This window comes from Ixodes scapularis, unplaced genomic scaffold, assembly GCF_016920785.2.
Source record: "Ixodes scapularis isolate PalLabHiFi unplaced genomic scaffold, ASM1692078v2 PGA_scaffold10__122_contigs__length_95168666, whole genome shotgun sequence".
Lineage (NCBI taxonomy): Eukaryota > Metazoa > Arthropoda > Arachnida > Ixodida > Ixodidae > Ixodes > Ixodes scapularis.
Genome location: NW_024609836.1, coordinates 6,086,780 through 6,101,523, shown reverse-complemented (window position 1 = coordinate 6,101,523; position 14,744 = coordinate 6,086,780). Strand labels below are relative to the sequence as shown.

The following is a 14,744-nucleotide window of genomic DNA, read 5'->3' as shown; positions in this document are numbered from 1 at the left end:
ATCGTTTTATTGTTGTCGGCTTTGTTTTAACGCTGTCTCTTTTTTTTTTTTATTTAACGCATGTTATGCTTTGCTGATGTAACTTTTGTTCTTGTCATATATTTTTTTTTTAGAACAGCAAGAACTGACCAGGTAGATTTTTTTTTGTTTTTTTGCCTTTTTGCTTCTGGAAGGTTAAAAAAATTATTCTTTCAAATGTTCACTCCTCATAATTACTTACAGCGCGACTGGGACAAGGACAGACAGAGGAGAAACACAGAAACACAGGACAAGCGCTGAACTAGCAACTGATTCTATTGAAAAGAAAAGACATGTGATGCTGCTGCTGCTCGTGCAGGCATGCCCCTCCGTGGCCCTGGCGCTTCTTCTTTCACTCGATGCGAAACCGGCCAAGTTATCCGAGATCCAAAAAGCCGATCTCGCTCTTCATCAAAGTCACTGTGGGCTGGCTCACACACAAGGATCCGGTTTTTGTTATGTGGTACGTCTCCATCATTTCTCGGGGTAGTTTGTGGTTGTGTCGGAACATCACTGTAGTCTTGTTGAACAGGGGTTGGCATCCGCAATCCCGGCAATGCATCGCGAGATGCGTGTGAGCGGTTCCTTTCATAGAACTGTGGTGTTCTCGTAGTCTTATGTTGAGGCAACGCCCAGTCTGTCTTATGTAGGCACGCCCGCAGGAAAACGGAATCTTGTAGACCACGCCTTCTATGCAGGCGACAAACTGCATTCCGTGTTTGATGCTGCAGCCGCTGTGAGACTTGGGATCGTTATTTCTCGCGCGTTTGTTGACTGCGGAACACACAGAGCTGAGCTTGTGGCGGGCGGAAAAAACAACATTCACGTTGTATCTTGAGGCGACTTTCTTGAGTCCGTGGGAAAGGCGGTGGATGTACGGTATGACTGAGGTTTTCTTTTTCTCTTTCTGCTCGAGGTCACGTTGCTCGATCGCGGGTTCTGTTTTAAGGTGTTTCACGATTTTTTCGCAAGCTGAAGAAATGACCGAATTAGGATATCCCGAATCCTTGAGCCGTTGAATTTGGGACATGAAGCTGGAATTCAAATTGTGGATGCATGTGCTTGTTAGAGCAGTCCTCAGACAGGCAAATGCGATGCCTTGTTTGACGAGTTTGGAGTGGGCTGATTGAAAGTTAAGAAGAGCCTTCGCTGTTCTGGGACTGTCACACCAGCAAACATGATCGTCCCCCACTTCGATGCGGAGATCCAGGAACTGAATGAGGTTCTGTTTTGGGGCTTCATAGGTGAAGTGAAGTCCTAGCCCCTTTTCCGTGAAGATCTTCAGCACATCGTCAAGCTTCTGCTGGAAATTAGCCCTCTCAACGAACACCAAATAATTGTCTACGTACCTAAACACTTTTTTGGTGTTTTTCTCCAAGCAGGGTTCAAGATCCCGATCGATCTTGCCCAGGAAGATGTTACTGAGCACAGGAGCTACTCTAGAGCCTATGCATACGCCAGACTTCTGTATGTACACCTTGTCCTGCCATCCGATGAGTGTGGACTTTAAATAAACGGACAGGAGTCCGAGAAAGTCTTCTATCGTAATCCCGCATCGCGTCCTGAAGGCGCTTTCGTCGTTGTGTTCTGTGATGCACTCCTTGACACTAACCATGAGGTCGTCGTGTGGCATGGAATAATATAATTCTTCAACGTCGATGCTGAACGCGCTACATCCGTGTGGGTTACTGACATTTAGAAAGTCAACAACCGCCTTGGAATTGGGGACGCACATTGGGTCTACAATATGTAGGGAGTCGAGGTGCCTTTGCAAAAAGCCCGAAATTGCGTGTAACCAAGAATTCCGCTCGGAGACTATGGTGCGAAACGGGACGCCTGGCTTATGGGTTTTTGCCGCGAAAAATACGTCTAACGTGAGGTTTTTTCCTTTCTTTGCTCCTGCAGCAACACTGGTCAGGTTCAGTTGGTGAAGAAATTTGATGGTGCATTCCTTCACCTTGGCGGGACGATCGGAGACCGCTCTAAAGTTTTTTAGTACGGCTGTTGTCGCTTTTTCGGAGAACGTGCCGTCGGGCATGATGACAAAGCACACTTCTTTGTCGGACAACATTATGTTCATGCTGTTGGACGCGAGAAAGTCAATCACGGGCTCGAGGCCTTTGGTTCTTCGGCACCCTCCTTCGGATCTCCACAGGACGTCCACACAATCAGCAACGCACCTTGGTCTGTCCTCTTCCGGTGTTGCTCGTGAGATGGATCTCGACATGACCAACTTGTCTACTCTTCTGAGCATGGGCTCGAGGCAGAACTTAGGTCCTTTTTTCAAAATCTTTAGGTGACTGTCTGGGACTTGAAGATCCCCGAGGATGACAACGTTACCTTCTTTGGCCTTAGTCCTCTTCTTGGGAGGCAGTGTAAGACGCACCTGGGTCCAAAGAAACTCAGTAACCTGGGCAGTGGTCCTTGACCATTCTTGAAAAAGGCGGGATGCTTGAGGATGAGTAAGCCCCCGGGGACAAGCGATACGGAGGCAGTCCTTAAAAAAGCGGACCTGCTGCCACCACTCCGAACACAAGATGCGACACAGCCTGCTGGAGTGCCTCGGAGACGGAACCATCCACCCTCGGCTGACGAGTTAAATAGGCTGTTCACTCCTCGGCTGAGGAGTTAAATAGGGCTTAAAGCAGTTTCAGGCATTACGCTAAAATACCGTGTTTTTATCTTCAAATTAGAGTCCGCAGTAGGTTTCTGCGGAAAGGAAGAAAGGTGACCAAATTTGGGGTCAAGGATTAAAGTTTTAGCTTATTCAATAGCCGTGCACGCCATGCATGTCCCGCACTTGGTGCCTATAATCCGAAAGCAAACATTATTGCAAAACGCACCTTGACAAATATCTGCTTTCTTAGCTCACAAAGGATCCTGTTTTATGCATAAGTCATCAATAACATAATCATTTCTTCACTGAATTTGTCACGCCTCGTCAAGATAAAAATTAAAAAGAAACAAGATTCCTGAATTTAGCGCAACCTGTACATTGTACGCACGCGTAATATTTTAACCTTCAAGCTCCTATGGTCCGTGCCCTATAGTACAAAAAAATAGGGTACTTTTCTTATGAAAGCAACTACAACCTGCATTTCCTTAAATAGTTCCAATAGATAATTCGAGGCTCGGATCATTAACGTCGTATATCGCTTGAGCACCACACTGGAAATTCGATGCCTCCGTTACAGGTAGATTTACAGTCGTGTTATTTCTCGATCCTTCATTTAATATCAGCTGTTGAAAACGAGTCCTATCCAATGAGGTAGCCAATTAATTTCTATCCCTCAACATGAGGCTACAAACATTGGCTGGTAGTTACAGTATAAATGTTCAGCTGTACCACTAATGCCCTAGTCCAACTAGAGCGATAAACAGAAACAAATGACAGCGACGAGCCTCAAACCAGAGTATTTAGAGATTGAATGGGCTTTGTAGAATAAAGGAGGCTATGCTCAGACACGAGCATCATTCACGCGAGTGTATCTTCGGCACGTTTGTAATCGCTAGTGCTTCACGAGTACTGAACGATTAAACGCCTGCCACAAGTATCATTGCGAGCATACTGCGTGTGTTTTTAGGCTTGTCGCTGTCGTTTGTTTCTGTTTGTCGCTTTAGTGGTACTCGGGCATAACTGTAAGACCATCACCTGTATACCCTCCACGCAAAATGCAGCACACACTATTATCACCCATACGAATTCTAAAATGGCAGAAATTCATCCAGAGATACATTCTCAGCACCGTGAACTGCGTTTGCTATATGCCAAGAAAATAAATAGATGAATAAATAATTTGTAATATCTGCCATTTAGAAACAGAAAGTATTGTGATTAAAATCTAAAAACAAATGGTACAGGAAAAAATAGCTCATAGCGTCTTGGTTCTTCGCCAAAAACAAAAACGAGGGTCATCAAAATGAGAACAAATCGTAAGAACGCTTTTATAGCTGACTTCCAAACAAAAGTCACTGCTGATACTTAGGAGCATTCTAGGTACGCTTCTACGTTGGTAAGAAAACTTCGAGTGCTGATATCAAGCGCATCAACTGCTGCGCGCGGCCTGATGAATTCGTCGAATCTGTGTGAGCATAAAAATGTTTTCCTCGAGATTATTTTCAAATGTTCAGGTAATAAAGGCTGTATTATGTTGAGCACGCTTTTTGATGACTAACTCAGTCAGAGGACATTAATCAGTTTTCTTTTAGGCTCTTTGTAGTATACTTTTTCTTCCAAAATTATTTGAAGATCTTAGCAAAAAAAAAAAAACATATGCACCGCTACGGGCAATCGTCCTTATTACCACTCGAAATACTTATATAAAAGAAAGATCTGAAAAATAGGTACTTCTTTCAACGGACTACCGAATCTTGAGTGGTTCAAGAGAATCAGTTTGAACATTTACGCTTATGCTCACGAAACACACAAAATAATTTAGGGCTGTGCGCGACAGCTACTTAATTAAGGTGTTACTACTAAAATAATTACTAATCAGGGGGAAGAGAACCGTGCAATTTGCGTGCAATCTGACAAGAGAAGTATGGTAGACAAGCAGAGTCCAAATGCAACTGTACGTTGCACATTAAGAAAATGGCGTATAATGTCCGTCATAGCGCTCTTTCGTACTGCACTCCGAAATGTGGGTTTAATAGGTGTGCATGTGTTTTTCTTTCAATCGTAACCGCAGGTCGGACAAATTAACTACCGGCCTTATTTTAGTCACCCCGTCACGATCTCTGCGCATATTCTTCGACACCCTCCGTCCCCCAGCCTAAATACTGTCACCGTAAGCTTTAAAAAAATATTTTAGATACTTCTTCAAGTAACCTTAAGTTATTTCAATTAATACCATATACCTTGGGACCCTGTTGCACGATCGTGCTGTGCGGGATGGAATGGTACCGTCACTTACCTGGGACGGCGTGGTTAATTCTCATAACCGTCGTAGTTGGCGTTGTGAATGCCACGGGCGACCGCCACCTGAGCTCGGTAATCAATGAAGTAAGTGTGTAAGCGCGGCCAAAGTTTCTAAAACCATCCAACATTACACCTAGCAACTAGATAGTGCCGATTTGGGGCTACCCATAACGCGAGTAAAGTTAAAAAAAAACAAGTCTTTCAAGCAGACGACACGGAAGACGTCCCTTTTCTTCGGGTCATTACTGAAGAGATCGCGGGGTGGCCGATGGGGAATCCCGACCTCCCTTGCCTCTCACCAAGAGCGGTAAGAACTGTTTTTTCCGTACCGGCGACGACGGGAGAGGAGGTCGAAATATCTGCTGCGTCGCCAGTAAAGCAATCGCGTTAAAAAGAAACGCTGTGTATGTTCTCGTGTGTACGTGTGTGTGTGCGCGCGCGTGTGTGTATCTGCGCGTGTGTGCACGTGTGTGCGAGCGCGCGTGTGTGCACGCGCGCCTGTGCGTCTTTGAGTGTGTGCGTGTGTGTTAATGTGTGTTTGTGTGTTTTCTTTACAAATGTTGGTGCATTTCGGTGACACGTTCCGGAAGGACGCTAAACAAGGGGATTATCTATGAAAAACTCCCACTAACTAAAAGCAGGCCTAGGCCCTATTGGAAAGACCAGTTCAAACTGGTAACAGCTTCAAACTTGGTTATTGCTCCAGTTTGACCAGTTTCATGATGGTTGAACTGGTCAAGGTGGTTCTAACTGGTCACACTGGTTGACTGGTCATGGCGGTTGAACTGGTCATACCGGTTGACTGGTCATAATGGTTGAACTGGTAATGGTGTTTGAAATGGTCACACTGGTTCGGCAAAAAATATTTTAATTTGTTTACGCCACCACCCTGCTTCGGAGATCTTTGTTATACACAAATGTAGACATAACACGCCTACTAGCATCGGCTGAACACACATTGAGCGCATACACATACACAGCACACACAAACATCAATTCAATGGCACACTAACCCGATCACTACTTCCGAGCTCTGCGTGCCCGTCTTCTATACTGGTAGCTTTCAACGTACGAAATTTTTTGGTGACCGCCTAAGCAATAAAAAATATTCCCAGGATGTTGATTTTTTCCCAGCAATTTCATACCTCTGAAAGTATTTTGAATGCCTCAGGGGATAAATCTCTTAGTAAAAAGTAAACGCTCGATCATGCCGTAAATATTTAAACTCAATGAATCGAAGTGAGGAAGCCAATAAATAAAAAGAGAAAGAGTGGTCAAACTGGTAACCAGTTTTATCAGGTAGGCCAATCTGGTGACCAGTTTGGTCAATCAGGTTACCAGTTGGACCAGTTCGGCCAGTCTGGTGACCAGTTCGGCCAATCTGTGACCAGTTCGGCCAATCTGGTGACCAGTTAGGCCAATATGGTGACCAGTCAGGCCAATCTGGTGACCAGTTAGCAGGCGATCTGGTGACCAGTTAGATCAATATGGTTACCAGTTAGACCAGTCTGGCTACCAGTTGCACCAGTTTGATTTCCTGTTAGACCAGTCTGACCAGTCCAAATACCAGTTTGACCAGTCCAAATACCAGTCTGACCAGTTAGATTTTCAAACTGGTCTTTCCAATAGGGGGAGGACAGTGTTTTGTTCAAATTTAGTCTTAACTGATGCAAGAAGTTCTAAAAATTTGTGTTTTGCCGGGTTAATTTGTTTTTACATTTTTTCACCTTTTTTGGCTTTTAACTACGCATCGCTGAAGGCTCATTTTTCTCCCGAAGGTAACGCGAGAGGTCCGAACCAGTTTACAAATTTTCAGCACGAATCGATATTTAATTGAAATTTTAGGAAAAATGGTGGCCGACGGGAGGTTTCGAATACATGGTGCTCTACGGCGCCACAAACCGAAAACGAGCGAAAATGGGCCCCATTTTTCCATTGAAAGTTTTATAAAATCACTCTAACTTTTGAATAAACATCGGTTTGTGCTGAAACTTTGGCGTCTGGTTTGGAACTGTAGCGCTACCCAGAGCCGTGTATAGAGAGGGTGTGGTCAATGGGAAGCGCGGGCAGAGCCAGGGTGTGCACCAGACGCAGAAAGAGGGCTTGGCATGCTCTCTTGACCGACCAGAAGCCGAAAAGAATCCGCTAGCCGTAGTAGCGAGAAAGAGTTTCAATCATCGGTATATGGTTTCGATAAGCGCGTAAGAGTTAAATGTAGTAACTCTTCATGGGCAAAAATAAGTTGCACGTGATGTTTACATCATGATCATGCAGAATGACGTAAAAAAAGAATGTGCCGCACGAACTCTGTTGTGCTTAGACAGAGTGTGACCACTCGGACGGAAGGTTCTTGGATCTCGGCACATGGCTTACGGATTATAGAGAGTTTTCGAAGATCGTTTCCGCCGTCCCGCTACGCTTTCCGCAACCCGCTACAAGATTCGGGTTTCTTCGGTCACGGCGGGCGGCGCGCAGGTGCAGTAGCGGTCCCTTCGTGTCGGATAGCTAAGCGGATAGAGGAGAGCGGTTTACGAAAACTCCCCTTATGTCGATCGTTCCGTTAGTCTCACTCTTCCACCATGATTTAGAATGACCGGGACTGAAACATCCCGTGCACCATATTTTCAATCACCGATAGTAACTCCGACGGAATGATTGTGTTTGTTTCACACGACCAGCGCCACGGTATTATTTCCGGTTTGTGGTTGGCAAAATTCGAATTTGTGAAGACGCCCTGGAACACGCGCAGCACGCTTTCGATCAATGAGGACTCCTGATTTGTCTTATATACTTCCCAATGAATGGCCAACCTCTCTGGATTTGCGGCTCTGGCGCTGCCTTTCGGCGATGAATAAGCGTTCGGCCATGCACAGTGTGTTTTTGCAGGAAAAAGAAAACCCCTTAAATTGAATTTTGGAACACCCGGTATGTGTGTTTAGAGGTTGGAATCCTACAGGCAACTAATATCCAGGCATACAAGGCTTAGTCCTACCCAGAAGTTTTTGATGTGTCAGTTTATACTAGGAGGAAAGCAACGTGTCCAGGCCATTTACATATTCTATGATGAACGCGCCACAAAGTCAAATACTGTTATAAACCGGCTTTAATGTGCCTTGATTCTTCCCCGCTTGGTATAATGTACAACCATAAAACTTAGCCTCCGCAACTACATTTGCGTATACAGTTTCTCACACATAGCTTTTTAGGATCCATAATCGCTGCGGTTATCGTCACAATAATTGGCGTACTGTTCTATGCAAGGCCTTCCGTCAGAGAACCAGTAGATCTCTAGAGGTTCTTGCAGCCTATTCGTTTTAATCTATGTTAGCAACCGTACGCTTAACCTCGCCGGGTTTTTTTGATGTCCATCAATTAGCCTTAAAATTGTCTCCTCCCCCCCCCCCAATCGTACATGTAGACACGGGTCAACAACGTGGCGAAATGTTTCCAAGCAATGAAATGTTTCCGTGAAGTTATTAAATTTCCAATTTATGTGTTTGGAGTCAGTTCCAAGCAGTAGCCCTCAGCTTGCAACGATGCTAGTCATTCAGGAAATGACGTCGATGTTGAGTACCCCCGCCATTGCTCCCGCACCCACCCGCACCGATCTCGAGGCGCTACCGAGACAGCATAGTAGGCAATATCGGGACTCAGTTACCGTACTATACAATGGGTGGCGGCAGCTGGTGTTGTGCTGCCGACTGCACGAACAGCAGCTAAAATTCCCCAAACAATTCGTTTCATAGCTTCCCGAAGGAATCCGTCCTGCGCCAGCAGTGGCTTCAAGCCGTGCGGCGTAAAGCATACACTCTAAAAAAAAAGGAGTCGACAATTGTCGACTCGACTCTTTTTGGAGAGTATCCGGGTTGTCGCAAACCACACTCTCTATGGAGAGTAACGGTTACCCTTCAACGACGAACTCGGGCACAATTAAAGAATATTCAGACTTTGTCAATTTTCATCGTTCGCCACCGCACCGACAACACGTGTCCGCAAGAGCCGCTAGAGACGCGGAGAGGCGCAAAGCGACCTGTTCTAGCTGGTTCTCAGTTTTCACGTCGGGTGGCATCCATTTTGCTGGAGTCGCGAATACTCCGAGCATATGATTGGACACGAGGGCTCCGTCTGCGTCTGGCGACCCGACTCAAATTCAATCACACACTTCTCGCCCCATAGAAATGGCTAGAGCCCTGCAGATCCGAGGATTATCCGCGAATTATCTTCGTATATCCGCAGTAAACTGGAGGATGCCGATAAAAATCAGTCAGATTTGGTGGATTGCAGATCGGATGCGGATGTCATGAGCTGCGGATGCGGATATCCGCGGGTCCGGATCTAACGTTTTGCCCGTTGACATTCAGTTTGTAGACTGACGTTTCACCTACAGATTGTTGCATCGACATGCGACGTTTATCGATAGTTCGTTTAAACAAAAAGCTTCCTGTGTTCGCTTTTTTTTTTTAACCTGCGACGTTTTATTTCTTGCGTCTCGCCTGGAATACGGGGTGGAGATAGAGGAGGCATGGTATGGTTAAGTACGTTTTAGGGCACAACGCTGTAGCTTTTAACAGCTTAGTGAAGAAATACGTTGTCGACGAAACGTCACAGGGGAATCCGCCTACAAAACGAACTTCCACACAGCGCACAGCGTCGACGAATCGTGTGTCCATGACATGTATGTCCTTTAAACGTTGTCCACGAAACTTGTTTTCACAAAACGCGTTTCGAAGAAACGATAGGAATCCAAAGAAAGGTCTTATTTTTACCAATGTTTGAGGAAAATCGGCACTTTGACTTGCTTGTACTTTGACGGGAAAAAAGCAAAAAACTTTGTTCGGGCGACAAAACCTCCAACGTACATGTCACATGAAAGTAAAACAACTCTCCCCTTCTCCATGAAGAGCAGTGTGGTCATGATACGAAAAACAAAAGCGCTTCGACACCTTAGGCGACACTGTGGCGTCAACGTTTGCAAGTTTAGAAATCAACAGCGCCCGCAGGTAGGCAGCCCGTAAACTGCCCTTGTGTTCCTCTTTTGTATGCTTAGTGTTCTAGCCAAGAAAGCAAGGTAGTTCATATTCGTCGTCCACGGCGCCAGCAATGACGGCGAGAGCCGTATGCTGCCTCTATGGCTGCCCCAAGCAAGTCGAACAAAAAAAGTCTTTCTTTTTACTTGTGGGGTTTACATCTTATTATAGGGGAAAGAAAGAGAAATAAAGGCTTTTGTCTTCCTACCAATGCTTCCCCTTATGTCTTTCCATATACTTTTGTTTTATATGACCTCCTTTCCCCGGGGCTCAGACTTTAGGGGAGAGTAAAGGGAACAATGGTGAAAGTATCGAATTTCATGTGTGGCGCAGAAGAGAGCGGTCAGCGTGATTTCCGCAGATTTTGCAAGTGTAAATGTATTCGTAAGTTTTGGTGGTTAGCCGGAACGTCTACATAGACTACGACGTCATTAGCGGTAAATGTTGAAGCCGTGATTTCGTTGTGAAGTGGAAGACGGACGAGTTGGAGATCTTGAAACAGTTTAGATAAATCAATGACAAAGACGAATTTATCAAGAACTTTTTAAACGCATCACTTGCAAGAAAGTGTTTCAGTTTTCGAGCCACAAGGGAGGCACATGTAACCTGTTGGAGCACAAATGTCAAGTGGCAGTTCCAACGCTTTGGGGATACCTTGAGAAACCGAAGCCTTCTTCCTCCGTGACAAGTGAAATGAAGGAGCGTGTCGTCAAGAGCGCCGAGGAGTTTATTGCGAGGGATCTGAGACCGTTTAAAGCGATTGCCCGACCAGGTTTGGAGGACACTGGCATAGTGCTTCCTTGATATTGGATCTGAGTGGGGCAAGTCTCGACGCGGCATTACTGCTGCAGCACCCCACCACGGTGTCTTGGAATGCGGCACGTATCGCCGACGAAACAAGAAAGCTTGTGAAAGAGGTAATACGCTTCATCATTGAGTTGCAAAGCGCAGCGGAAATCTTTGATTTGTGGAAAGATAATTAGCGAAACAACTGTTACCTTGGTATAACGCTGCACTACATGGAGAACTTCAAGGTGGTGCAGCGCGTACTTTGCACTACAGAATTTGACAAGGAGAGCAAGAGAAAAGGTGAAGACATCCGATCTGCAGTACTCCAAGCGCTGCAGAGGTTTGACGTTAGAGACTGTATTACAAACTTTGCATTTGTTACGTGCAGAGACACGAATGGAATCTCGGCAATGCAATCATTGGTGCGCCTAAAGTGTGCGGCATTCTAAACACTGCTCTTGAGAAAACCATGCGTGATGTCCGATGGGATGATGCCATTGCTCTTCTATATTTTCTCCGAGCCTGTCGAGCCCTGGTCACGTTCTTCAAGCTACCTGGCCTGCAGTGCCGTTAAGACTTCGCACTCCAAGAAGACGTCGAGACCTGGTGGATGAGCAAATTAGTCATGTTCTCGTCTCTTTATTTTTTTTTCGAGAGAAATGCGAAATTTTTTGAAAGAGAAATGCGAAATAAGCCGCGTCGACGAAATACAGTAAGGTACTTTTCAGTGTGTCGTAAACTTCCGTAAGCCCTCAAGACAGTGATTAACTTGAGTGATGATGTAGTCAAACCCTCTATTCTGTGGTCGTCCGACACACGCAATTCTGATGCACATGGAGATAGAATGTAACAAATCTGCGCTTCTGCAAGCACTTAAAGATGCCTGCTCCCGGTGGCGGCGTTTCTACACGCCACACTAAACATTAAAGAAAAAAAAAACTGCGTCTGCTCGAGGAGTCAGAAAGGCGTACCGTCACAATTACGTCAGGAAGATAATCGCAGCTGCCAAAGAGGGTTGAAAGACAAAGGAAGATCAAGTCGAAGATGTCGTGGTTATCTACGCTTCAGAACACCCTTCGAAGAGTAGAAGACATTTGAACGAGGGGTGACTCAATCTAATTTAGAGGACATCGACGACGAAGTGGCAGACACGTCAGGTGACGAATTCGACAAATATATCTGCTTCAAGTGCATCTGGGAGACCTAATTCGACCTGCCGAAGAAGACGAACTTGCGCCAGCAGGAAATTCCTTACCTCATTTTCGCAGCGCATCTCGCGCATGTCATTCCAGCAATAAGTGCACCAACAAAGAAAAACTTATCATTGGCGGGTCTTTTAATTAAAGAAAGCCTGAGTTCCTCTATCATTGACAATATCTTGTTCCTGCAGGGGAACCTTGTCAAGTGAAACGGGACGTGTGGTACGTTGTGGTGAGTGATCGCCTTTCCTCTTTTGCTTTTGAATTGCGTGACCGAACTAAATTTTCATAATGTAGTATTTATTTCTGTTAATTTTTATGTTTACAAAGTATGCGTCTGCGTAAAATAAGTGTTACAAAGCAAAACTAAAAAATGAATATATATATATATATATATATATATATATATATATCTTGTGACGAAGAAGAAGATGCGGCAAGACGACGATTTTCCTTAGGGTCCTTGCAGGAGACCATGATGCAAGAACATTCCTGGGTTGAAATCTTGTTGGAATTCATGTTCACTTTCATTTACTTTTGTTTTATGCATTTTTATGTGCAAAGGCAGTGTTTTCCAGAACGCTAGATCTTTGCGTCACAATTAAGTGTGCCAGCCGCACAAGTCGCTGGTGCTCAATTTTTGTACATACCGGTCTTCACTCAAACCTAGGACAAGCCTCAAGGATTTGATTTTGCTCACTGGAATGGCTTCTGCAGTCACCGTCAAGCCCACTAAGGCGGCTCAGAAAAAAAAAGTTAGTCTGAGATCTAGGATGACGTTAGCAAAGAATCGCTTACATTAAAAACAAATAAGAAAAATGGCACAATGTGTGACCAGCAATACCGCAGACGGCTTATTAAAATTAGACTTCATCGTTGTTGTTTTTGTTTTTTTTTAAGGGCAACTCTGCTCAATTACAAATACTTTCAGATGATGAGTGATTTCGCATTAAAAAGCACTAGTAAAACCACTACATCATTTGCTTCGCGAAAAATGGGATATATATTTTTAAGTCCCATTTTAAACACGAGTAAAAATTGAAACCGAAACTCCGGCTACGTCTGGCAACATTGGCCTCGGGCCGCCAAGAACATGGCTATCACGGGGTACAAGATGTCACGTGATCCTCTACACGACAACGGGCGGGATTGGAATTGTGGCGGGCGTGTGCCAGGTGCAAGAGTTGCCTGCACCACAATCTTCACCAAGTTTTGGTGTCTACAACATTTGACGACGTCTGCCCAAGTATGGCATAAGTCTGCGCACATAGTGGATCTAGCGTGGACTAAATTTCGAGAGACAATAATCACAAACAGGAAGCCGACGACGGCGGTTGCGACGTGGGAGACGGCGGTAACGGCGGGGCGGCCGGACGGCTCCCAAGAAACGTGTTGCGCAGGCGTGTTACGCCAATCACGCGGACACTGCTTAGCGCCGAGAGGAAATGTTGCTGACGTTACACATTGCACTTGGCCGGAGAAGTAAAAACGGGGCAATGGTGATGACGTTTAGTTCAGTGTTGGCTACGCCTACGTCGTAGCCTTGACTGCGCTGTTGGTTTCCGCCTTAATTCGTCCGCTCAAGTCAGCCAATTTCGGCAATTTGGCGAGCTGCAAAGTTTGCCGGTCTCTTTAAGAAACCTTTAGAGAGAACTAGGTCATAATATTTGACGTGTGGTTTTCCTAGGCTATACTGAAGAGGACTGCGTTGGATTTTCATAAACAAACATGAAGCGGAGTTGCCCTTTAATACGCCGCTAGGATTTCCAACTATAATGGTATCAAGTGCAAGGACCCCATATGTATTCAATTTACACTGTTTAAAAGACGGAGGAAAGTTAACGAAAGCGTGAAAGGGGCCGTGCAACAATTTTTGGACTATGGTCAAATAATTGTGGTAGCTGTTTCCTGCCCTGTCTGGAGCAAAGTAGCTGAAAAACAATTTTGCTTCTGCACGTAGGTTTGTTTTAAAAAAAATTAAAAAAACTGACATAGAACTGAATATAGTGCCGTCTTTTTTAATGATGTGAGGCTTTTTAGACATTTACACGCGTTGAAACGATTATATTTATGAAAGATAGCACTAGATATTGTGCACATAGTAGCTCATCTTGCCAACTTATTACTATATACCGAGGTTGGTATCTGTTATCATGTCATGGCCGCCACGTGCAGCTGTAAATATCAAAATCCTTCTTGTTTTTTCTTTGCTTATACACAATGGAATTGTAATATTTCACAAGGATGAGAAAGTTTCGATAAACCTCGTTGTAAGGTAACGTAAAAATTTTAAAGAACTACAAATTCTTTCGGACCTAATATTGTAGCATTGTCCTTTTAAGCGTTGGGTGCTGAGCCCCTGAGCACTACACTGTACTGCCAGGGTACTTCACCAGTGAGAGAGCAGAGGCACCTGCTGAAGACCTCCCTCACTGCGTTAGCCCTGTCGCCAGGCAGAGCCCCGCAGATGCAACCTACGTCTCATAGGGCAGTGCCATCACCTACATCAGCTCTCCAGCCACCGCTCACCACGCCACCCAAATGGGTCTCGTTGTCTAGCGTAGTTTTGAGGGCAGTAGCGGCGATGTCCCTGCTCACTCTCATCACACACCCTCAAGTAGTTGTGCAAGTTGATGCATGCCCAGACAACGGCCTCCAGGGTTTCCTCAGAAGCCTGAATCGGTTGTCTGAAAATGCGTCACCTCGCCACCAAGATGCCAGAGGCATTCTCAATGGTCCTCCTCGGTCTGCCCTTGCCCTGGAGAGTCTCTAGTTAAACATTCGAAAGAGAAA

General features: G+C 45.2%; 1 protein-coding gene across 1 annotated transcript; it reads right to left on the bottom strand.

Annotated features, from left to right (window-relative positions):
* Nucleotides 1–610: 610 nt before the first annotated feature.
* Nucleotides 611–14,555, bottom strand: LOC121834877 (the record flags this gene model as incomplete). Its single annotated transcript, XM_042288779.1, has 3 exons — nt 14,481–14,555; nt 2,192–2,404; nt 611–1,879 (listed from the first exon to the last, which is right to left on the bottom strand). Coding segments are annotated over exons 1-3 (1,557 nt in total), but the record flags the coding sequence as incomplete, so codon positions are not given.
* Nucleotides 14,556–14,744: the final 189 nt, after the last annotated feature.